The sequence below is a fragment of the Mus musculus genome, chromosome 2 (assembly GCF_000001635.26).
Source record: "Mus musculus strain C57BL/6J chromosome 2, GRCm38.p6 C57BL/6J".
NCBI lineage: Eukaryota > Metazoa > Chordata > Mammalia > Rodentia > Muridae > Mus > Mus musculus.
In genome coordinates this window covers 19,471,978-19,496,960 of record NC_000068.7, presented here as the reverse complement: position 1 = coordinate 19,496,960, position 24,983 = coordinate 19,471,978, and the positions used below count along the sequence as shown (strand labels likewise).

The 24,983-nt window shown below is 40.3% G+C and overlaps 1 protein-coding gene across 1 annotated transcript in view; it reads left to right on the top strand.

Moving 5' to 3' along the window:
* The window catches only part of 4921504E06Rik (RIKEN cDNA 4921504E06 gene), a 91,074-nt gene that overhangs the window by 56,950 nt on the left and 9,141 nt on the right, over positions 1-24,983 (top strand). The window contains exons 9-16 of the mRNA NM_027600.4: positions 1,833-1,904; positions 2,729-2,977; positions 15,978-16,040; positions 16,367-16,446; positions 16,522-16,587; positions 19,088-19,175; positions 21,189-21,269; positions 21,354-21,402. Coding sequence (NP_081876.2) covers positions 1,833-1,904; positions 2,729-2,977; positions 15,978-16,040; positions 16,367-16,446; positions 16,522-16,587; positions 19,088-19,175; positions 21,189-21,269; positions 21,354-21,402 — 748 coding nt within the window. The remainder of the gene's footprint in view (positions 1-1,832; positions 1,905-2,728; positions 2,978-15,977; positions 16,041-16,366; positions 16,447-16,521; positions 16,588-19,087; positions 19,176-21,188; positions 21,270-21,353; positions 21,403-24,983) is intronic.

Below are 24,983 nucleotides of genomic sequence, written 5' to 3'. Positions count from 1 at the left end.
ACCCGCTCTGTTCCCAATCCTTTCTCCCCCTATCTAGTGTTGGAAGGGTAGAAAAGGCGGAGGAGGGTGGAAGAGAGAAGAACCCACAAAATAGTCAAAGTCCACTTAGAGTTTACTTCAAATTTCTGGTAGAGAAATTATACTATCTATACTTTGCAAGGTGTTTCCATTGGGGAAATTGGATAAACATCAGAAGATCTCCAATTTATTACAGATGCATATGGCTCTCCAATTATTTCAAAATAATGGTCCACTTTAATGCACTGAGTTGACTATTGGTGAGGAAATGCTGCCAAACCAGACAAAATTTGGTAGTTCTTAACAAAACCCACAAACTGTTTCCTAAGTGGTAACCTTTCTAACATATTTCTAGATATTTTTCTACCCAGCTGTACTTTTTCTGTTCATTAAAAGAGATTTATTTTTAATTTTTAATTATTTGTAGGGAGTGGGGTGCACATAAGTACAACTACCCAAGGAGGGCAGAGGAGGGCATTGAAATTTGCTGGAGCTGCAGTTACAGGCGGTTGTGAACCACCAATGTGGGTACCAGGAACCAAAAATGTACTTTATAACTAAACTTTGTAAAGCCTAGTTTGTGGATTTCTATTCTTTTTTGCATATTTAAAAGCTTTTACATACAGGGAGATAGTTCTTATGTTTTCTAAACTCTGATGGTTTTAGCTTTTGTTGAATGTTATTCACATTAAATATCTTGTATATTCTGTGAGATAGGTGTAAATTTCATGTTTTTTCCAAGTAGTTATCCATTTATTACAGTGCCATTTGTAGAAAAAACCTTTTACTTCATCTGTCAATATGATGTTCAAAAGCAACGATGCCTCATTCCTAGGAGTATGGAAGAATAGATCGTTAATTCATCAATAAGTACATGTTGTCTGTTTCCTTATGGCAAGCATTTGTCAAATTTAGGACCTTTTATTACTAGTTTCTTGAGAACTGTTTTCCTTATATGAATGGCTGTCGAGTTTTTTTTCAAATGCACTCAACTATGAAGAGTAGCAGCGAGAGGCAGTTGGGTATTTGAATGCTAAGGAACTTTTGAATTATTGTGAAAATTCGATTGAATTTGACAATGGTCATATTGAAGATTATGGAGAAAGAAATGTTAAATTATTGTAATAGAGTTTAACTATAATACTAGGTTTTACTTCAAACCCACTGATACTACTTAATATAGGCCCTCCTGGACATCAGTAACTGTCCTCTCAGATAGCAAGGTGTTATTAGACACGTTTCTATTCAGTTCTGATCAATGCTTAAAGTGAGAAGGCTTCAGACACTTATGAGATGAATGGCTACATGTATTTCCCAGCACCTTTTAACTTTGAATAAGTTTAGCGATGATTATAATCATTGGCATAACTTATAACTTTATTTATATTAAACAAGTCTATTATTGAAGCAAGCATTAATAGAATATATTGCTAGAATTATTTTTATGACTGGAAATCAGTATTAACGTGTAAAGCAAAATTTCATTTTTTATATTGTTGAGAATTAGCTATTAAATTGTATTTCTTAAAATTATAATGAGGATTATAAGAATATAATAATATATCAAAATATACTTAAAAAGCAAACATCACATATATCGATATAATCTATTATGTGAAAGGGATAAATAGATACTAACAACTGAAATAATCACACTTGCATTTCTGTTCACTTATGTTAAGGAACTTTATTCTAGGTACAAGTTTGTTTTCTAGTTATATTTATCATATGATATGTTTCAGATGTTTTGTAACAATTTCTTCTTTTTAATCTTTGCAAATGATAAATGATAATATGGCTCTTGATTTTTACAGATCAGCAGACAGAAAGACGACATTGAAATTAAAAGAAAGTTTGCCAGTATAAGCACCTATCATGGAGGCAAGGTTGTATGGGGTCTGTCTATCTATCTATCTATCTATCTATCTATCTATCTATCTATCTATCTATCTATCTATCTATCATGTATCTATCTCTGTTGCTATTGTTATCCCTCTGGGTTCAAGAACATGCCATTGCTTTCTCATATATGAGTTTAAATAAAAGTGCTTGATATCAAGAGTAGGTAGTGCTCTTGTAGAAGAGCCTTGTTCCTATCACATAACCACCTCAAACCCAGGCTCCAAAGGATCCAATATCTTCTTCTAAACTCTGAGGGCACCAGCATTCATGCCTCCTCCACACACACACACACACACACACACACACACACACACACACACAGGCACAAAGAAAACAAGATGCTTGAAAGTGAAACAAGATTGGTAGGTGGAGATAGAAGGTGAGGGAAACAGGGAGGGAGGAAGGAAATAAACAGTATAACCTGCAAGCCATTTTTTCAGACAGGCTGCTGTAAACCCTAGGCTCCAAGTTCCTGCCTCACACTTTCCCCTTTCTGCTTCCCCCTCCTTCCCACCTTTATACAAACTTCAGACTGTCACCTCCCCAGCTTTACAAAGACTGTCCCAACAGCTGCTGCCAAGGAATGTATCTGTTTCAATGTACTTTCCTAGAACAGTGGAATAGATGGACACCCAGTTCCAATTACCACTCAATGCAGGTGCAGGAGGGCTGTGCAACTAATAACAATGGCAGACTAGCATCCAGTGAGAGTGAAACTGCTCATTCTGGGATTCCTGCTTAGGGGAGGACAGGTAAGGGATGGAACTCTAAGGTAAAATGAGAATAATTGTTGGCTCTTTTGGGGCAGAGAGGAACAATGAGCAAGGGAAGAGAAGTTTCTATCTATGCAACACATCAAACCAGAGAGGGGACACACTTTCTGCGGCCTCCTTTAGCGTCCTTCAGTGTATCTCCAAAGATGAAAAGGAAGTTCTCATCGAAGAAATATATTAATACTGCAGCTGCTCCTGCTACTACTGCCACTGAGACAACAGTCACTGTTCCTGCCACTGCTGAAATTTTTACACATCTCCTTGAAAAGCCTTCAGAGAAGCATGTAAGAACCATGCACATCACCACTGTCTACTACACTTCACGTACTTCATGTGTACAGAGTTGTTGTCTTGTCAGCCTTTTTCAGGCCCCATGTCTCCCATTTTCTAGCCCATTGTCAAACACACCCAACACTCACTTAAGAGTGTGTGCTCTGGAAACTGACCAGGGTATCTTGGTAAGTCCCTAGCTTTCTCAAAATGATACTGTTACCTACAGTGAACTGCATTGTATAGGTTGGTTCATAAGACTTTGTAAATCTCTGTTGGATTAGTAAAATCTGAGACCTACATTCTTAAGTGCTTACTAGGGCGAATTGCAATAACCCCTTGCTGATGTCTCGCTGAAGGAAATGGAAGGAGCTTTAGTTTCCACAAGAGTTCACACTTCTCAGCTAGATTAAACAACACTATTGGGGACAGACATGCATAAGTTATAAGCTGGTGCTCTCCTTAACCATGTTAAGAAACAGTTCTCTGAAGTTCTGCTGCTTGGTGGCTTGTGAGAGTTAGGACGGCACCATCCCCATGGGCTTAGGTTGTAAACTGCATGCAAAGGAGAAAGCTAGCTAAGTACAAGTATTACTCTCCCTCTGTTTCCTGGTTGTGCATATAGTATGACTAGATGATACAACTTCTTTCTGCTTTGACTTCACCATGATGGGTAGTACCCTGGAACTAAAATAAATAAAATAAATCCTTTCTCCCCTAAGTTTCTTTTGTAAGGGTATTTAACAAGAGCAACAAGTAGCAAAGGTATAGCTTATTACTCAGCACTGTATCCCCCAAGACTACTCTTTCAAATGAACCTGGGGAGGACTTTCTTTGTGCTTAGCTGTGGTAATAATGATGGATCTTGGTGCATATAGTTTGTGGGCACCATAAATTGTGTAACTAAACAAGATTTTAGATCTAACTGGTAACTCACTGGGCCAATGTATGCTAGGTATTTAGCTCTTCTGTGTCCCTGAGTCATGTTCTGTAAGGTTCCATGTTCTTCTTCCTATAGGTAGCAGAATCTGCCTAACTATAGGACATGGAAAGACAGAGCAGAATTATAAAGTTGTGTGCATTTTGCTTTACAAAGGGAACAGGGAAGGAGATCTAGGCCTCTTAAACCACTTAATTAAACAGGTGGATCACTCCCAGAGAATGAGAGAGAGGGGGAAGAGGGAGAGGGGGAAGGGGAGAGACGGAGAGGGGGGAGAGGGGGAGAAGGAGAGGGGGAAGGAAGGAAGGAAGGAAGGAAGGAAGGAAGGAAGGAAGGAAGGAAGGAAGGAAGGAAGGAAGGAAGGGAGGAAGGAAAAGTGTTTCTACTGGAAAGCAGAGTCACGTGGAACACTGTGTAAGAGGCTTTGCCATGACTGACCAGTGACTCGGTTCTAGAAGTGACTGTTTTATAATCCCGATATTTGAGAAATGCTTTCTTTTATGTTCTCACCAAACAAAAACTGATCAAGGGGATGGGAAGATGGCTCAGTGGCTCCGAGGGCAGTACAAGCTGGACAAAACATGAGGATCTGAGCTGGAGTCCCCACCACTCATGTAGAATGCCAAGTATGGCTGCTCATGCCTTGCCTCTCACCATTCCCAGGTGAGACTGGCCAGCCAGCCAGCCTAGCCAAAGAAGTGTCTGGCTCAGCAAGAGATCCTGTTTCAAGAGAATGAGGCACAGTAGAATAAGACACATGAGGCCCTCCTCTGGCCTCTGACTATTTGGGTAGGTGCTTACATATCTGTCTGTCTCTCTGTCTGCCTGCCTGCCTGCCTGTCTCTCTCTCCCTCCCCTCCCCTCCCCTCCCCTCCCCTCCCCTCCCCTCCCCTCCCTCCCTTTTGCCTCCTCTCTGTCTCTGTCTGTCTCTCTATCTCTCTGTCTCTGTCTCTCTCTCTCTCTCTCTCTCTCTCTCTCACACACACACACACACACACACACACACACACCACATCACAGACAAAAACCAAAACACTGGTCTGAGTGTTCAGAACAACCTGCAAAAGGAGCAGGGAGACCAATCAGCCACCCTGGGTGAGCATAGCAGAAGATCAAGAGCTCCTTGCCCAAGACCCATAGTTGTACCACCTAGCTTTTCCAAAACGAAAGGATTACTATAAATGTCTAGAAATGGAGCTCAGTGGTAGAGTAGTCACCCATCATGTCTGGCTCCATAGGTTGGTTTTATTTTCAACACTCACAAAAGACAAGTTTTTCACTGTGAAGGCTGACATCATAGACACAGATTTTTAAGAATACAGATCTAAGAGACATTGCTCTATTTGACAGTGAGAAAGGCGGTGTTAGGGTTTGAAGGGTAGCTCAGGATCCCATTATGCCTCCCTGTCTGTTTCTGGTGAAGTTTTTACCTGGCAAGGAGAGATGAGCTGGTGGTCTTACAAGGTCACTGACTTGTAATACTCACTTTGTGAGTGTCCATTCTTGAAAAGTCGGTTTGAAAACCATCTTTAAATGGATTCCGGAATGCTTTTCATAGAATAAACTTGAGCACTTTGTTACTTTATTTATGGGTGTGTCCAGGCCTTAGCTGAATTTATGGTGCCCTAGTTTAAGCCTTAGGCTTAGTGAGCTGGTGCTGGGTACCTTGTTCTCAGTGAATGTTCCAGTGGCCAATGCAGTGGGTACCTGTCAAGGATGCCTGCGGTTAAGATGCTAGATGCTGACTGTATAGGACAGAAGAGAAGCATCAACAGCCAGGCAGAGCAGCTGAGCTCCCAGCTGAGGTCCCAGCAGCAAGGGGAAGATGCAGTAGCAGCCCTCCCTGTCACCTTTATGACCCCAAGGCTGGAGCTGAATCTTAGAAATCTGGGTCAGAAGCTCCTGTGCCCTCAATATAGATACAAGCTGAGCTGAGCTGAGCTTTCAACCTCAAGGGACCCCCCACAGACCCCCCACAACACACATACTCACTGCTGTCTTCCACCGAAAAGACACAAAAAGAGAAAGACAAGCTGACTTAGGGTCTCCGAGAAGCATAATTTCAGCCAGCCTTTCTCCTAGTATTATACCCTCTTTGAATCAGAATGATCTAGAGGTTTCCAGAGCTTCGGAGAACATTCTATCAGTTGGTGAGACTCTCACTCTGTAACAGTAAGTACTAACTGGACAAGAGGAGGGCTCCAGGACCTAAGCTGGTCCTTATATCTTAACTGATTCAATTTTAAATGTATTTCCCGGTCCACAATTGTTGCTGTCACCTATGTCAGTAGTTCTAGTCCCAAAGCCATCTTCCTTTTTCATTGCATATTAGCTCTGTCAGTGCCACACAGCTTAGGACCACTTTTAAATGTTTAACTCAGGGGGTCTCTAGACCTCTTGAAATGACCTTTAAAAGACTTTATAATACCCACTACAGGCAAATGACCACATGGAAAGCTCGCTGCAGGAACTTTTACATCAGCCATTTCACTTCCTAATTAATCATACTTATTTTTGAAATCTGTGTCATTTGGTGGGAACAGAGCACATGCTGCCTTGGGGGAGACAAACAGTGATAAAGGCAGTGTTTAGCCAGTCTGAGCAACACGGCACACACATTGCCTTCAGGTTTCAGCTCATAAACAATTTCACAACATGCGATTCATATTTGTACAGGATAATTATGTAAAGTTTATTTTTTGATAGCTGCAAACCAGTTCAAATACTCAGGTTTCATGTATCAAGGTTAAATAGGATTCTTGGGTTTCCCTCCCCCTCAGGCAACCCCAAGTAATTAGTTAATTAAGGTCACACCCAGTAAATACTTCTCTGGAGGACCTGAGAGCCTCCTTTGGGGTAGCCTCGTCTACAATGACAAGCCATATGGCATGTGTTTAGGTCTGCACAGGGCCCGTCTTGTGGGAAATAGGACAAGGGGTGAAGTCCATCTTGTTCCTATTCTCACAATGCAAAGCAATTCATGGAGGCCAAAAAGCAAAGGAACAAAAACTGTTTAATATTTAACACTTAATAATGACTAGTAATATATTTTTGTAATAGTTTACAGTTATGACTATAATTCTGCAAGCTAGTAATTTTAAAATGATTATATGATACTAAATTATTATCGCCACCATTCAACCCTTTTGTTTGGCTAAATTACACATAAGCTTGAAAATAAATTGTACAAGGGGAAAAAAGCAATGAAACTGTTATTGTTTCAGTATTTCATTAGTTTCCCCTGGTACCTGAGCCACATAGAGAAGTTCCTGTATGTGACATGTGTGGTCTTTGGAGGCTGTCAAAGGTATTTATTGTATTTAGATGATTATGTTCATGCAAAAGAATTCCACTTATACTGGTTTTATTATGGCATGAACTTGTGCATACATGTGCTGTGTGTGTGTGTGCAGTATTTGCTTATGCATTTGTGTGTGCATATATGTGCCTCTGTGTGTGTGTGTGTGTGTGTGTGTGTGTGTGTGTATGCGCTACATACCCCAGGCTAACTAGCTTGTGAGCTTCCAGGAGATTCTCTTGTCTTAATCTCCCCCTTGTTTTTGCAGCAAGTGCTGAGGTCCCAGCTGTGCCTCTATATCTGGTTCTGGGGATTGAACTCCAGCTGTCAGGCTGGGCCAGGAGACACTTTTACCCAGCGACTCATCTTCCTGGCCTTAAAGTTGCATCTTCATTTCTGTAAGATTAATCACTTTCCCCTGTGGAAACAAGTACAGATCAATCACACACTACAACACTTGCCTTGCTTTAAAATCAAATGCCCCTAAAAGAAATGTGTCTTTTGTTTCTGCTCCCAGAGACCCAACCTAAGAATCCTCTTTAAAATTAAACTGAGTTTAGAAAGCTGACACCCTGTTACACTGGAGACAAACAGGAGATCTGTGAGTTTCAAGTCAGCTTGGGCCACATAGTGAGTCTGTCTCATAAACTAATTAATCAGTTAATTAATTAAATAAAATTCTACCTAAACGTAGTTTTTATCTTCCATAGAATTTTATGTTGGGTAGTTTGATGGCAAATCAAACACATACTTTCATTATACTTAGAACTAAAAATTGTTAGAGAAGTTAGCGTTTAATATTTCCTGAGCAAATGAAAATGTTTAAAAGTCACGTGAAGGTCTTTATGCTGTTTAATAGCATTTACATTTACTTATCTGTGAGAGTTTGTTCTTTCCTTCTACCCTGTGGGTCCTAAGGACTCACGTTGCAGAGACACTCAGTGCCAAGTGCTCACACCTGCCGAACCATCCTGCCTGCCCGGACATTATATCTTTATCTCACTTGTTTTGTTGAGGAGAAAAAAAATGTAAAACTTTGCTACACAACATGTTAGTCTAATTGAGCTGAAAACTGGAGAGTTGACATTTTGCCAAAGGTGAGAAATATATAAATTGAGCGATTTCCTTACCCTCCCCAAAGTACTCTTGGCCAGCCATGGTGGCAGGTGCTAGGTCCTAACCACATGTGAAATGTCACCCTTAGTGTCTTGGTTCTACATAGGAGGTATTTCACCCTCACTCTGCAGGGAGCCTTTGTTTAGTTTGCCTGGGCTTCAACCCCGCCCAGGTTTTCTCACCAATGAGCTGACACCAGAGCCTCTGTCAAGATCCCAAGCACTGGCAGCATGGCACAGGCCTTTCCCACACCACTGCTCATCCACACTGCCACTGTTGCTGGGCCTAAGGCTGTTGCTTGGCATTGCCTGCTGTCCCAGAGAAGCGTCAGGATCCACACTTGAAAGGACTTGAAAGGGGTGGCTACTGCATGTGGGCTGTATTGGCTCCCTGCTTGTATCTACTAGCTCTGCCAACCTGTCCTTTCTTCGGCTGTGACCTCTTTCACCCAAGAGCTCCAGACCTCAACTTCTTTAAAATCCAAGAATTGGTCTAGAGAGTTAAGAGACATCATTATTTTTTCTCTTTGGAAATTTAAGCTTTGCTCCATTTCATATGCCTTTAGTTTTCTCCTTAATGTAATGTGTTCATTCATTAGTGAAACTGAGTTTATCAGGCAGACAAATGCACACTCTAATCCCAGAACTTTAGGAGAGGCTGAGGCAAGAGGATCACAAGCTTTGAGGCCAGCGTATACTTAACAATAAGATAGATAATCTCTAAACAAAACATTTTTTAAAGAAGCAAGGAAGGAAAAGTTATGAAAGGAACATTGTTTATTCTGTAATTATTACATTTTACTTCCAACTTTCATTACTAAACAACTTCAGTGGCAAGTGATATCCCACTAATGCTATGTGTCTTAGGGTTTCTATTCCTGCACAAACATCATGACCAAGAAGCAAGTTGGGGAGGAAAGGGTTTATTCAGCTTACACTTCCATACTGCTTGTTCATCACCAAGGAAGTCAGAACTGGAACTCAAGCAGGTCAGGAAGCAGGAGCTGATGCAGAGGCCATGGAGGGATGTTCTTTACTGGCTTGCTTCCCCTGGCTTGCTCAGCCTGCTCTCTTATAGAACCAAGATAACCAGTCCAGGGATGGCACCACCCACAAGGGGCCTTTCCCCCTTGATCACTAAATGAGAAAGTGTCCCACAGCTAGATCTCATGGAGGCACTTCCCAAACTGAAGCTCCTTTCTCTGTGCTAACTCCAGCCTGTGTCAAGTTGACACACAAAACCAGCCAGTCCACTAGGCAAGTCCAAAGTCTTTATTAGCTTTGTCTGTGCAGCTGAAATGGGTACCAGGGGCTGGTTTGCTGTTGTGGAGGCTAGAAATTCTCCCGCTTCAGTCCCCCGAGTGTGTTTCACTATGCTTAGCAAAAAAAGGAGAATGTTATTCTAGCTTTTTTAAATGGGGACTAGAGAGATAATTTAGCAGTTAAAAGTGCTTGCTGTTCCTGCAGAGGACCCAAGGTAAGTTACTAGAAACTACATCAGCTGGATCAACTCCTGGAGAACCTACACATACACACAGACACTCACACACACACACACACACAGAGAGAGAGAGAGAGAGAGAGAGAGAGAGAGAGAGAGAGAGAGAGAGAGACGGGGAATGAAAAATAAGGATTTAAAAAAATTTTTTACCAGTGCTTGCAGACACCTCTGTACTAATCTCATGTAGGAATCATTTGTCCATGTATATGTACATATCTTTCCAGTCATTGGATGAATTGGAGCCATACATGTTTAGATATGTATGTGTATACATATATGTGTATGTAGCCATATATATTATGCCACGGCTGTTCATTTGCAGTTTCCCATCTAAGGCCTAATTCTTGGCAATCTTAACATGATAGACCACAAAAGATAAAAAAGAAAAAAATGTGTTTCCATTTCCTTTTTTAACATTTATTTTTCATGTGTCTCGGGAGTGCATGTGTGACCATCAGAGGACAACCCAGAGGAGTCCATTCTCTCCTTATGCCCTGTGGGTTCGGGGGACCAATCCCAGGCTGTGAACTTTGCTGGAAAGCCCCCTTAAGTGCTGAGCACCTCTCTGGCCCTTATATTTTAATAACTTTTTTCCTACAGAATTTTATGTAACTGATCTTAGTTATATTTCCATTTGAAGCCAAAATTTCCACCATCTTTTGAGCTTTTATTTCCTTGTGTAGATCTAAGTTTCTCTCCATGATCATATTCTCTCTTTTAGTCTAATGATGATGAATTCTCAGCTTATGTTCCTATAAAAAGACATCTCCATTTTGCCTTCTTTTCTAAATCTGGAAGGCCAGGTTGACAGGCTTTTTTCTTTTTCTAATGTTCAAAGATATGACCCCATTGTCTTCAGCCTTCTGATAAGAAGCCTACTACTATAAATTTGGTTTTCTTGTTGTGTGTCCTCTAAGACTTTCCTGAAATGCAACGTAGTGAACTTTGCTATAGCTATAGAATGCATAGATTTCCTTTATGTGCAATGTAATTCAGTGGTAGAACACTTGCCTAGCACTGCAAAGCCTCATGCCCAGCACCCCCAAGCTCCCCAAATTTCCTTTTTATATTTGCTTTTCAGCAGAGATGCTGTGCATTTGGGTGTGTGTTGTCCAACCCCCAGGCCACCTCTTAATTTACATATATATATTTATATTTATACAATCTCCTAAATTTATTATTTGATATCTATTACTGATAAAGCCCGTCATTAACAAAACTTATACAGGGTGCACGCACGAGTCTCTCAGACCATCTGAACTGCTCTGAAACCCTTGTATGTTCTGCCCACGAATACTAAACTTTTCCATATGCCTCTAACTCTTCTTCCTTCGCCTTCCATGGATACCCCTGGTGTATTTGTGGTGTTTAAAGATAGCTGTTTGCTAGTAAGATAACAAGTATGTTCATATAAAGGTCAATTGATCATTTCATTAGCATTTAGGTAGAAAAAAAAATAATTTCTTCCTTAGTGCCTTAATTTCCTTTCCTGTCACCATGGTAAAATGCCCTGACAAAAGCAGTTTGGGGCGAGAAGGGTATATCCTGGCTCACAGCTACACAGTGCTGTCCTTCCTGACAGCGGGATGAACTTCAGGAGCTTGTGGCAGCCCGTGGATTTCCATGCACTGTCAGGAAGCAGAGAACAGCGAACACTTTTGCTTAGCTAGCCTCCTCTTTATGCAGTCTAACACCCTGTGATGGTTTGTATATCCTTGGACCAGGGAGTGGCACCATCCGAAGGTGTGGCCTTGTTGGAATAGGTGTGACCTGGTTGGAATGGGTGTGTCACCGTGGGTATGGGTATAAGATCCTCACCCTAGTTGCCTGGAAGTCAGTCTTCCATTAGCAGCCTTTGGATGAAGAAGTAGAACTCTCAGCTCTACCTGAACCATGCCTGCCTGGATACTGCCATGCACCTACCTTGATGATAATGGACTGAACCTCTGAATCTGTAAGCCAGCCCAATTAAATGTTGTTTTATTAAGACTTGCATTGGTCATGGTGTCTGTTCACAGCAGTAAAACCCTAACTAAGACACACCCAAAGGTAAGTCATGCTGGTACTCACTTATCTCTATTGACCTAACCAGGATGACCCTTCACAGACCTGCACAGAGGCTGCCTCGTCCCTCACAAGCATGCGCAGAAGCGTGTTTTCTTACTAATTCTGTCTCATCGGGTTGATAATTGAAAGTAACCATCACAGTGAGTTACAAGATGATTTTGACCATGATGCATTTAAAGGAAACTGATGAGGGAGAAATCCCTTTTACTAAGCTCAGAAAGAGTATCCAAACCTTCACACCAACAGGAATTAAAGAAACAGAAAACAGCTATATGTGGATATTACAAAGGCTGTAGTAAGTTTTATGGCAGTTAATAAGCATAATGGTGCTTCTTCGATTACAAACCTTGGCTATTGACTCCAAATTTAAGAAGTTGTTTCATATAAGTGTTAAGAAAATTTAAAAGCATGAGTTCTATCCAATATAAGTAAAAATTATTTGTGCCTGGTACCCACAAAGGTCAGAGAGAACATTGGATTCCTTGGAACTAGAGTTACAGATGGCCGTGAGCCACTATGTAGATGCTGCAAATGGAACCTGGGTTCACAGCAAACACAGCCACTGCTTTTGACTGCTGGGCCATCTCTCCAGCCCCTGAAATGAGCATTCTCAGTTTTGAAATTTTAGTGATAAACTTAAAAGAGAAATATCCTTGTGGAAATGATTCATAATTACCCTTTGATAGTACAAATACAGTCATGTATTTTATATTTTCCCTCTTAGAAAGGTAGACCATCCAGTTTCATTTCCATCATTGCTTGGCAGTCCAGTGTTTGCACCCGCCAATGCAATAACCACATAAAGACCAGCATGTGTATTCCAGAGAAAGAGGAATGTCAGCAGCTGGCAAAACAGAATGTGCTGTGGCAAGGTGGAAAATTTGACTTAGGACAAGGAACAAATATTCTAGTCAATATGAGGTGCTTTGCTTTCTTTGTTTTGTTTTCAATGAAAAGAAATGGCGTCGCCATTGTCACAATTGCGCTATCTTTTGGGAAGACTGAATAATTATTTACATTTCAGAATATATGTTGTAACACAGACTTATATCTAGTTCCACAGTTGATCATCCTTTGGGAAAAATAGAGCCTTAAAAATTGGTACTGAATTTCACCAAAAATCTTAAACACAGAATGTTAAAATAAATCGTTAATCCCTGACATGAACTTGGATACTGTAAAATAAGACATCAATGTGTCATGATATGGCATTTTATTTTTTATTTTGCTTTCCTTAATTATCTGAAATGGACTTTTTAAAACTTGGTTTATATTTCTTTCCAATTGTGGTAAAAACATTGAGATGCTTGGAGCTTTTGTCCAGTGACCTCAAAGTTCTACAACTGAGTTCACCTTGTTACCACATGCCTTTGCAGAGAGACCATTCCAGTGGACTGTCCCTGTTGGGGACAAGTGAGTGGAGTGGCCCTTAAATGTGTCCCTCTCCTGTCATTTGGAAGACCTTCTTTTTTTGTTTTATTTTGTTTTCCATTTTCTTAATTCCTCCCCCAGTGTTTCCAATAGTTACAAAAGATCTGTGTTAAAAGTCAGGGATAAAAGGATACCTTCAGGCATGGTGAACCTCTAATTTTGATTAGTCATTATTTGTGTGTGTGTATATATATATACAAAAATCAGGCTGGCTTCAAACTCACTACCAGGAGCCTTGAACTTCTAACCCTTCTCCTCCATACCTGAGGGCTGGTACTGCTGCTTCTGCTCATCAGGGTTTGGACCAGGTGTTTCTATGTTCTTGACTTCTTATTCAAAGAATTGAGATAAAAGCCTACATAGATCTTAACGTAACAAGGAAGCTTCATTCACATCAAAGCAGGAGTAGAGACTAGAAAGGAATATACTATTAATACTGACAGCAAGGCCACTCAAATGAAGGTTTCAACAGCCTCAAGCATTACTTGGGAATTCCTTCTATTGAGTTTAAAAGAAGTTTGCTTGTTAAAAAGTGCAATTCAGATGCTTCTCTGTTTTGACTGGCAGATTAAGTTACAAAAATGTTCTCTCTACCATGGGTGTCCCTTTCTAGAATGCATCTAATTTTAATCATATGCTGCTCAATCACGCATAGGTATAAGACGGTAGACAGTGGATCCTTCCTAAAAGGCCACTGTGATATTATAGTTTGCCCTATTAGGCACACATCCAAACACTTGCTTAAGACAGAGAGGCTTCCTACCCTGTAACCAGACACAAAGAAAGTGCCAGTGAATAGAATCTGTGTAAGTTTGATGCTTGTTAAGGAAAGGAGATGGCATTGTTCAGTGGGGGTTGGTGTTCACCTCTACACAGATTGGGGTCCTCAGTTAACAGGTGGCTAGGTGCATAATTCAGAGAATGAGCTGCACCCATAGCACTCAAAGACAAAAGTCTCAGAACGCCGAGTGCTTAGTTAGAAGAAGGTTATGCACATAGACCAAACTAAGCGGAGTCCCCAGTTAGTAAACTGCTCACTGTGCTTGCCTGCCTCTCTGTCACACCAGGTTTATGTGTGCTGGGGATAGAACTCAGAGATTTATGCATACTGGATCCGCACTCTACCAACCAAGCTACATCCTCGGTCCTGAATTAGGTCTGCTGCTGAATCTCATCACACTCTACTTACTACATCAATTTTCATTGTGTTAATCAACGTAGTTGTCATACTTTTCATAACTATCAATCAAGTAAACAACATAAGAAAAGAAAAATGTGGTTTGCCCATGGCTTCAGATATTCTTGTCCATCATATCAGAGAGGGTAGAATGGGAGCAAAGCCACTCACATCATGGCTGACGAGATGCAGACTGAGAATGCCTCCACTAGCTAGCTTCCCCATTTTCACCTTCTGTTCCATGGCTTCCCCTTGCACCCCGTCCTTAGAATAGTGCCACATATGTGAAAGCTGGGTCTTAGAGTTGGAAATCCTCTCTCAGATATATTTAGCACTGTACCTCACTAACCCCATATGCAGGGCTGGGGAGATTGCTCACTGTGTAGTACTTTGATGTGCACACACAAGAACCTGAGTTTGGATTCTCAGCACCACTGGGCATAGCAGTGTGCACCTGTTTATTGCAGCACTGGGAGGTGAAGACAGAAGAATCCTTGGGGCTTGATGGCCAGCCAATCTGACCAATCAGTGATTTGCAAGTTCAGTGAGAGACCTTTATAAGGTAGAAAGTGACAGGGCAAGAATCCCCTCTCTCTCTCTCCCAGCACCCACTCCCATTAAACAAATACAGTAATTATCTCATAAGCACTTCTAAATCTGGTCAAGATGAGAATTAAGATTAACCCATGACCTCGGTAAAGGGGCTTTCTGCCAAGCCTGACCTCTTGAGTTTAGAACGCACATGGCAGAAAGAGAAAACCAACCCCAAAATTATTCTGTGATCACAACATGTGCCCTGTGTCCCATGTTTCACACACACACAAATATGCTAAGTAAAATAATAAAAATAATTTTAAAACAGATTGACCATCAAAATCCAGAGCTAAATATAATCTGATGCTGTGATTTCTCTGAACACTCCCCTTGTGTTACCTATATACATTACACCTTTGTGTATGTAAGTTTGAGCAAGCTGACACAGGTAAGTGACTGAGCCTGTATCATACAGATACATCACTTCTTTAAAAGTGTAAAGGTGCATGGAGGCTCAGTGGTTAAGAGCACTCATTGCTCTTTCAGAGGACCTTGGTTCAATTCCCAGCATCTATATGGTGGCTATAGCAACTGTGCATAGCTCCAGTTCCCAGAAATCTGATGCCTTCTGACTTCTGTGAGTCTCAGGCACACAGGTGGTGTACATACAAGCAAAACACTCATGCACATAGAGTAAGTCTTTTCAAAGAATTTAGATATATAATGGTAAACGTTAACTCACTGCTGTAGCTGTTGTCTCCAAATGTGTATGTGCACTATACACACTGAATTTTAGGGATTCAGTGAGACTGTGAGGACCTCTGGGCTACAGATGGCAAATTTTGAGTCTCTATTCCCCCCCCCCAAAAAAAAGACAGAAAGAAAAACTATCTTGATGCATTAATCGTTAATATGACGTTTTGTCTCCACTGTGGTTCCTTCTCTCCACAGGTTACATTTCTACTACCTAGCATGGTGCCTGAAGAATTATTTCTGAAATATCAGTTGGTTAAGGTATGAAAATGACCTCTAAGAACTCAGTTATTAACCTCATGGTCCCTTATAGATTCCAGCCAGTCCTAAGAAGTAAAAAAGCCTATCACTTACAGTAAGTAGAAGTATAGGGTTAGGAAGGCTCCTGCCGTTCACTGACTTTCAAGGGTCTCTCATTGTTCTCCCAAAAGAATTTCAACATTTTCTTTCACTGTTGGTGGTAATCAGGGTTTGTTTACTATTCAGCAGAAATGGCCTTTTCTCATTGAGAAGGGACGAGTGATGACCTTTGTGTCCTTAACCTTGTGCTGTGTTGTTGTTTTTTTTTGTATCATTATTATTAAAAGGAAGAAGAAAAAAAAGTTTTGGAGAATCAAGTGGAGATTTTAAAAAATGCATTGGAGGATGAGGGAAAGAGATTGGAAAGGTACCAGGCTTAATGATTCAGGGCCTATCCATTTGCAACAGAGGCACTTTTTAACCACCTGAAAATTTATTCCAGGTTTAAAAAAGATGCTGATCAGGCCAACAAAAACTGGGAGAAGAAATTTCTTATCCTCAAGAACAGGTACAGTGTGGGGATATAAACTGGACTTGTAGAAATATAGCCACTCATCCTTTGAGACAATGAGGACTCCTCTGTCTATCTTTATATATTAATAACTGCTAAAGGGCCTCATGTACTTTTAATATGAAACACAACATAATTGGTCTAGGATAGAGAAGTTTTCAGAGTCCTATAAATGAAAAAATAATTCAGAACTCTCATTCTCTAGTTCTTGGTTTCCATCCTCAATGTAGTCTGGCACATCCAGGCATCTTTCTCAGCAGCAGTTTGGACCTAATCATGAAAACTGGTCTGGATCATCCTCACAAGTGCTTAGTGTACTAGGTCCTTTACCGACAAGTCCTGTCCCTCGCTCACCTTTACTCACACATCACTTAATTTCTTCCCCCTGAATTGTTTACCTTTCTTTTTTCTTCTTCCTCCTCCTCCCCCTCCTTCTCTCTTTCTTCTTTTGATGGTGAGAGCAGAAATTCTGATCCAGACACTGTAGCACACACTTGTAATCTCAGCACTTAGAACGCTGGAGCAGGAGGATTGCTAGGCATATGAGGCTAACCTTGCCTACATAGTAAGTTTATAGACAACCTAGAAAAGGTAAATGGAACACTGTCTAAGAAACATGACAAGGATGGAAGGAAAAGACAGGAGGAAGGGAGGTAGGATCAAGTGAGGAGGGAGTGGGAGAGGTAAGAAACGAAAATCCTGAATAGTTGTACTAATGTTTGTATTGAGTATAAATGCCATGGAGATTAAAGCTCCTTTCCCGCCATATCCTACCATGTGAGCATTAAAAATGTATTTCCTGTTCACTTGTTCCCACTAAATTTCCCTCATGATTTCTTATTTATCACATATCGGAAGTTTCTTTGCAAGAGATATAATGATGAAGGTTAGTGATGAGCTGATATAGGTCAGTGTAGCCAAGTTTGACTCCTGTATGACAGTAACATACTGCATTCACTCTGTGGGGTGAAAACATACTATATTTCCCTGCATGTCATAAGCACATTCTACCCATATTTGTAAAAATCCTACACCAGATGCTGAGATCATTAGGACTAGCTAGCAACTGAGATCTCGTGTGATACCCAAAACAATACCAGATAGGGAGCTCAAATCCCCTCCTCAGGGGAAAATGTCTCCTCTCCGTCCCTGTTCTGCTTTACATGTCTGCTGGTGACTATTTCATGCTCAGTGAAATAGGTATTTTATATTCTTCTCTGTATAATATAAGGCTCACTCTATAGCCAAAGTAGGTCTTGAATTTAGGGCAGTTTGGGGAGAATCCAGGTGGTACAAGAAGAGAAATGAGTCCCATAGGTGTCCTCTGACCTCCACAAGTGCTCTGTAGCATATGTATATCTACACCTACAAAGCACATGGAGAGTGAAAACCAAGACATTATAGAGCAGTTGAAATAAATGGGAAAATGGAATGAGTGATCAGCAGCTACCAGGTGTGTGATGGGTAAGTATAACACACCTATACACACATGCATACTACACACATTACAAAGAGGGAATGGGGAAAGAGTAGGCATTTTAGTGGCAATTTCAGTCTACCATGGGCACTCTCTTGACCTCAAATATCTATGCCTCTAGTACATGTAAAATTCTATCCTAAGATACTTGAGCTCTTTCTTCCTTCACCCATTACAATGTCAGCTCAAGTATAAACCCCTCTTAAGACTCATGATCTCAAAGTCTCCATTCTCATGATCTAAATTCAGGATCAGTGAGGTTCTTTATGGGCTGTGGATGAGCCTGTTTGCTCCCATATGCAAAGTAGGGTGAGCATTGTAGTAACATAGCTGTCAATCACGCTTATAAACACTCACATTCAAAGGGGGAGGGGATGGGAGGGGATTAAAGAGTCATTAGCTGATTTGTTGACTTTTGTTTTGCTTTTTCTCTGATTCTGGGGATGGGATCCAGAGTCTTGCCCATGCCAGACAACTGGTCTACCACTGAGATACTTCCAGATTTTGCTGTGATATTCCTGTCCATTTACAATCACTAGAAAGAGCATGTCCAGCCACACTCTAGACCTTGTGTCTCTAACAATGAATCCCCTCATTTCAGCACTGTCAACAATGGAAATAAGCTAACTATTTCCTAAGTAACAAATTGCAGTTCTTACTATTTCAGATGCTTAAGTTCTCTAATCTCAAGTCAGTGAGAGCCTCCTGGAGATGAAGAATGTACTTTTTTGACCTAATCTTTGATGACCCCTTGATTTCCAGTAGAATAATTTATCTCACATTCTCCCAGATCTAAAAACAGAGATTTCTCAAAAATACCCTCATCATTTCAATGAGAATCTATAGTCTGGACTTGGAGGGGTAGTTAATTGGTGTTACTTCTATACCTTTCCAGAGCTAGGATATGTAGTTTTTTAATGAAGAAATAAGTTTAAATTATGTGATTCCAACCAACACAGTATGTGTAGTTCTTATCCTATGATAGCAAAACACTTTATTATATCACTTCTTCTGTTATAGCTTTCATGTCCTAAAGAATGAGATGTTCACTAGACAAACACTTTACCGGCAGTATGCAATGACTGGTGACACCTCCTTCAATTATATTGTAAGTACACAGACTACTTAGATGGACTTTGAATATATGTGTTTATGTCTATGAAAGATGTATATCCTTTACTGAACTGCTGTCACATCATAGGCTCTGGAACTAACACATAACAGTCACCCAACTAGCTACTGGGGTGCGGGGTGTAGAGCAAAGTGCAGGGCTCCAAAGAGCTCAGTTGGTATGAGGCAGATGTGGAAATATGCTGTTATAATGGAGTATGGTGGATGAGCTATGATAGAAGCCAGTGCAAATCCCAGAGAATAGGCTACTTATAGTGGGTAGTGGTGTCTGCCCATTTGTTCATCTTTGACCACTGATATTATGTTGAGGATATCGAAGCTCATGCTTCAAGTCTCCAGTCACCTCCAAAAGGAAGAAGAGTGAGCACCAAGTCATTCATTTTGGACTAGAAACTGCACTTAGCAAATTTTCATCACTATGACAAAATAAAGGAATTCACTTAGCTCACAGAGCTTCAAAGTCCAAATAATGCTGTGTAAGCTGGCAGTAAGAGCTCCCCCTTGGCTGTGTCATTTCATGACAAACAACAATGGCAGGAGAGTCTATCAGAACAAGTGTTCACATCCGGAGCCAGGAAGCAGAGAGAACAAGAGAATCCAGGCTTGCTCCATGCAACCACCATCTAGTGAAACTAGATGAAGCTTCCAGCGGCTATTTGGGATTTGAAGTAACCTTGTGACTTCTGGCATGTTTCTGTTTGATGCCCTTCCATATCTGAAGGACATTTGTTCCAGAACCACACAGGTACCAAGATCCTTAGATGCTTAAGACCTACACTTATATATATATACATATAGTGTTTGTATGAGATGTTTTACAATCCTCCCATAGACTTTAAGTCTCTCTCTAGATTACTTGAACCACCTAATGCAATATACTATTCATTGAATAATTTACATAGTTAATATTATATAGATGTTTGCCATATTGCATTGTTTAGGAAATAATAACAAGGAAAATATGTCTGTATGTCTATGATCAGTTCAGAAATAATTTAAGAGGGTTTCTTATAGTGTTTCTCTCCACTATAAGCTATAAGCACAAAACTATGCGCATGGACCAACTTGTAGAAAATCCCAAGTTGAAGGTATAATCAAAAGAGAGTCAGAAAAGACACAAAAGAGATTGGTTTTCTTGAATTGTCTTTACAAAAGCCTCAATAGTGAACCTTTGCTTCTTGTTCTTGTTTGTGATAATACTGATGTTGTTGATTTGAGTTGGGGCATCTCTATATTGCCTAGGCTAGTTTCAAATGTCTGAGTTTAAACAATTCTCCTGCCTTAGCCACTTGAGTAGCTAGGACTCTAGGTGTATACCACCATTGGTTTAAAAGAAAGTATCTCTCCATCTGTATTTGAATACATAAGTTAGCAGCCGGGGTGTCATGTTCTACTTGAGGAGTTAGAGGTGATGGTTACATGAATGTGTTGTCAACTTGATTACATCTGGACTAAACTGAAAGCCAGCATCTGGGTACCTCTGTGAGATAATCGTGATTGAATCACCAGAGTGAGGAGACACACCCTAAATCTGAACCTTTTGAGGTGGGAAGAGTCACCTTAAATCTGGGCTACATCTTCTGTTAGCAACCTGCATAAAGGACATGGGAGAAAGAAGCCCTTGCTCTTTGCCTGATTGTCCTCGATCTCACTGGACAGTTCATGCATGCCTTTGCTAGCATTAAAGCTGACTTCTTCAGGATTCCAGCATATAAAAAAAAAAATCAACAACAACAACAAATAGCTGATACATCCATCCTCATGGACTGAATAGCAACTAGATTCTTGAACTTTCCATAGGGAGAAAGCCATTGTCGGCATAGTCAGACTATAATCTGTAAACCCCTCTAATAAATCCCATTTTTATATACATAGTCTCACTGTATCAGTCTGCTTCTCTAGAGGAGCCTGACTAACACAGTGTCCACGTCACTTTGCTTTGACTGTGATTTTCCCTTGAACCACAGTATTTGATGCTTGTGTCTTCCAGAAAGTTAAGCCCTTGTATGTGCACTCCACTGTGAACATGGCAGAGCCATCCTCTCCTCCAAATGTTCCTCATCCACCCATGGTAGGTAATTGTTTTTCCCTATTAAATATTTAATCCATTGATATTATCACAGCTCAGTAATGAAACATTTTGGTTAACGTACAGGTGGACCCCAGCAATGAGAACACACGCAGTGATCAGGTGTTTCCAGGAGGTAAGAATCAGGGGGGTGGGAGTAGAGGTGTCTTCCATAGTCCAAGCATATCTGAGGCCTTGGCATCCCCCACAGTGCCAAAGGAAAGCAAGGCAAGAAGACCCTGTCTTGTTAGAAAAAGAGGTTTGCACATAGCCTGAGTGTACAAGAGAGATCAACCTTCATTTCTCCTCCTCTTCGTTCTCTTCTGAGCCTCAGTCTGCAGTTCAGGCTAGCCTCAACCCTCACAAAAAAATCCTCCTTCCACTTTGTTTTTCTTGTTTAGCTGGAGGTTTTTGGATCATGATGAAATGGTGATTTTTCAGTAAATTTATACATTTTGTGCCTTTCTGTGTTCTGACTGCTGCTAATTGAAAGCGTACTTTGCCATGTTTCAAACTCAGAAGCTATCTCAGTTAAAATGTCATTTCTTTTTTACTAGACTGCAAAAAAAAAAAGAAAAAAAAACTGAAGTACTAGCTAACTGTCTGTTTATCCAATTTAATAATTGTCAGAAAGAGAAAACTGTTCTTGCACATTTCTCTTTGATCAGTCCTTAAAGAGCTTCAAATTGGATATATTTTTACACTACGATTTATTTTGTCTATACGCATCTGTAAAACTTTCCTCTGAACTTGGAAGCCAAAATAAATCTAAGTAAGGGTGCTCAGGGTGAGGACAGATACATGCATCCAAAGAAGCTTGTGGGTTGTGGGTGGATGTCAGTTGTAAGGTGTTTGATTAGAGTATATGAGACTTCAGGTTCAATATTCAGGGTTCAGGAGAGGTAATTTATTATTTAAAGCTTATAAATTTGTAAAGCATAGTAAACAAATAGAATTAATAAAATATAATATTGTTAATTATTATTATAAGCAATGATCTTGCCTGAACTCCGAGTGATTCATTTGGCATATCTGGAAACATTTAAAAGTAGATTAGTTAATGAAACTCTGTGCAAGGGGGGTCTTTATGATAAGAGCTTAAATACTAGTCTCTGCAGAAAGTGTGAAGAATCTCTGTCCTGGGTATCTGTGCAGTGGGAATGTTTCCTGTGGTTTCATGCACTGTTGATTTCTGGTCAATGGTTGTCTTCCTAGGGACAACGGAATCTGTGAGCAAACACAGTGATGGACATGTCCCCAGGCTGACTAGATTACAGCCATGCTCACACTAGACTTCCTTGCTTAGGAAACAGCAATGTTTAAAGATGTCAGTATTTAAATAATGACTTAGATCTGCTAGATTGGAAATTCCAACTTATATTGTAAGTCGTTTCTAAATCATCTAAATGTACTTGTGGCTTACCACACACACAAAAAAAAATGTGGATTGGTAAATTTAGAGTTTGTTGCTGACCTAAAACTTGAATTAAAAAATTATAATCATAGTAGTACATTACCAAACAATCCAGTTGGGAAAAGTTTGCATCCACAGTTGACTTCCCAGGGCTGGTGAAATAGCTCAGTAAAGAACTTTGCTTTGCCTCTCTAGGTATTGGGTTTTACACACACACACTTACATAATTTTTAATTAACTTTTCAGAGGCAAAATGTTATTTCTCAAAGGTCTGCTTAAAATATTAATAGCATGAAGAACACAGTATCTGGTTAATTAGCTCCAAATGACCCGACATTTATTAAAAATCAATTTTCCATTATTTTTGAGTAAAAACAAACACGTTTAACATAAGGTAGAAAGCTGAATAAATGATTAAGTAATTTTGGAAGTGGATGAATCTCTTAGCAGAGTGCAGTTTTTAGAGGTGGTAGCTTGGGGGTGGATAGCATCCATCAGAGGACACCATTGTCACCACCAAGCAGGCCATTCCAAGCTGTGGGTTTTATTAACATTTGTGGCTCCTAGGAAATAATATTTTAATAGTATTTTAAGTACTAGTGTATAAATACATACTAATGAAGAGTTAGCTATATAGTTAACTTGCATCTGAGTTATAAGCAAAATTTTATCACTTTAAATACTATGAAGGTGTGCACAATAACATATCTGGTATACATTTCATAAGTGGGACCATGTATATACTGTGCGTGTGTATGTGTCACATACACATGACTGTGTGTTATGGTGAACTGGAGGCATGTCTTTTTGACTATGGTCAGTAAGTTCTCGGGATCCACCTATCTCTACCACTAGTGCTGAGGTTACAGGCATATGCACTCATGCCTATCGTCTTTACCTGGTGCTTGGGGTTTGCACTCAGGTGTGCTTGCTGAGCAGGGGCTCTTAGCCACTCATGCCTTCAGACCCTTTTTAAATTGGACTCTGAACTCCCTGGTTTGCATTTTGTTTAGTTGTTCAAAATATCCATATCAATATTCATATTTAAAATGCCCCAGTGGACATGAAGACAATAACTCTCTCTGTAACAGGGTTCTATGCTGCGTCAAAGGTATCAGTTCCTAGGCTGCACGTTCACCCCAAACAATACTCTTTGGAAGTATATGCAGCCGATATGTGGTAGGAAGAGCTGACATTCAAGTTCTTTTTAAGATCTAACTCTGATTCTCATTAGCACCTTATGAGTTATGGGTTCCCCTACTGATTCCCTCCACTTAGCAGGTAGCTTGTGTGAGTACAACAAGAGCTGTATCAAACCTTGTTATGAACTATAAGCTATAAGTTACATATGGTTATATCAACAGTGGGAAATTGGGGATTCAACTGAGTGCCCCAAAATTTTGTGCCAGGCACCTCTGAACTGCTTTGTCTGATCCCCAAAGCATGTAGAAACCAGCATAGTTTTGTGTCAACAAGACATGGCATCATTGTAATGCACCAGGAAGGTTAAGCACTTTGGAGGCTGTCAGTCTTTGCCTCAAATCTCAGTTTATTCCTTAATCCCCAGGCAGCTTTCTCCAGCTTGCCTCTGCTGTCTAAGAGGTGGCAACCCTACTGCACACTTGTTAAAAGGATTAAATAAGATAATCTATGGACGACCTACAGAGCTAATTCTTCTACTTGCTTCTCTTCCCAAGCTATTTCTCATGTCATGCTAAACTGAAATCTGGCAGATCTCTATTTTAATTGACCATGTGAAAGCAACTAGACTTTGAGCAGCAGGTGCATAAATTAAAACAACTTCACCTCCGTTTCTTTAATAACTAGTTTTCCATTAGGCATGATGACAACTGAAAGCTAGAGCTAGGACATACTATGCCTTGAGAAAAGTGAATTTTAAAAATATCATATAATCAAAACAATGTTATACCAGAGATGGCCTGCCTGAGCAGGCTGCAAGGGACTTTTTCGTTACAAAGTTCTGAGAGTTCTAAAGAGAACCATAGGTTTTCATTCCTCCAATAGCCAGTTTTAAGAGGGGGAAAAAAAAAACAAGAAAACCCCCCAAAAAACGGCCAATTGAAGGGAATAAAAACAAGGCACAGCACTATCTGGAAGATCTCAGAGCAGTTTCTTACATGGTAGTAATTATCCCAGCAGAGCACAAGTAAGATTATTAATTTGTTTGCTACTTGCCTGTGAAGAGATGTGGGATGTGAGCCTCCCATTGTGAGCTCCACACTACCTCTGATCTATGTACTCAAGCAGGCCTTTCTCACAACCCAGTAATTAGGTGTTATTGA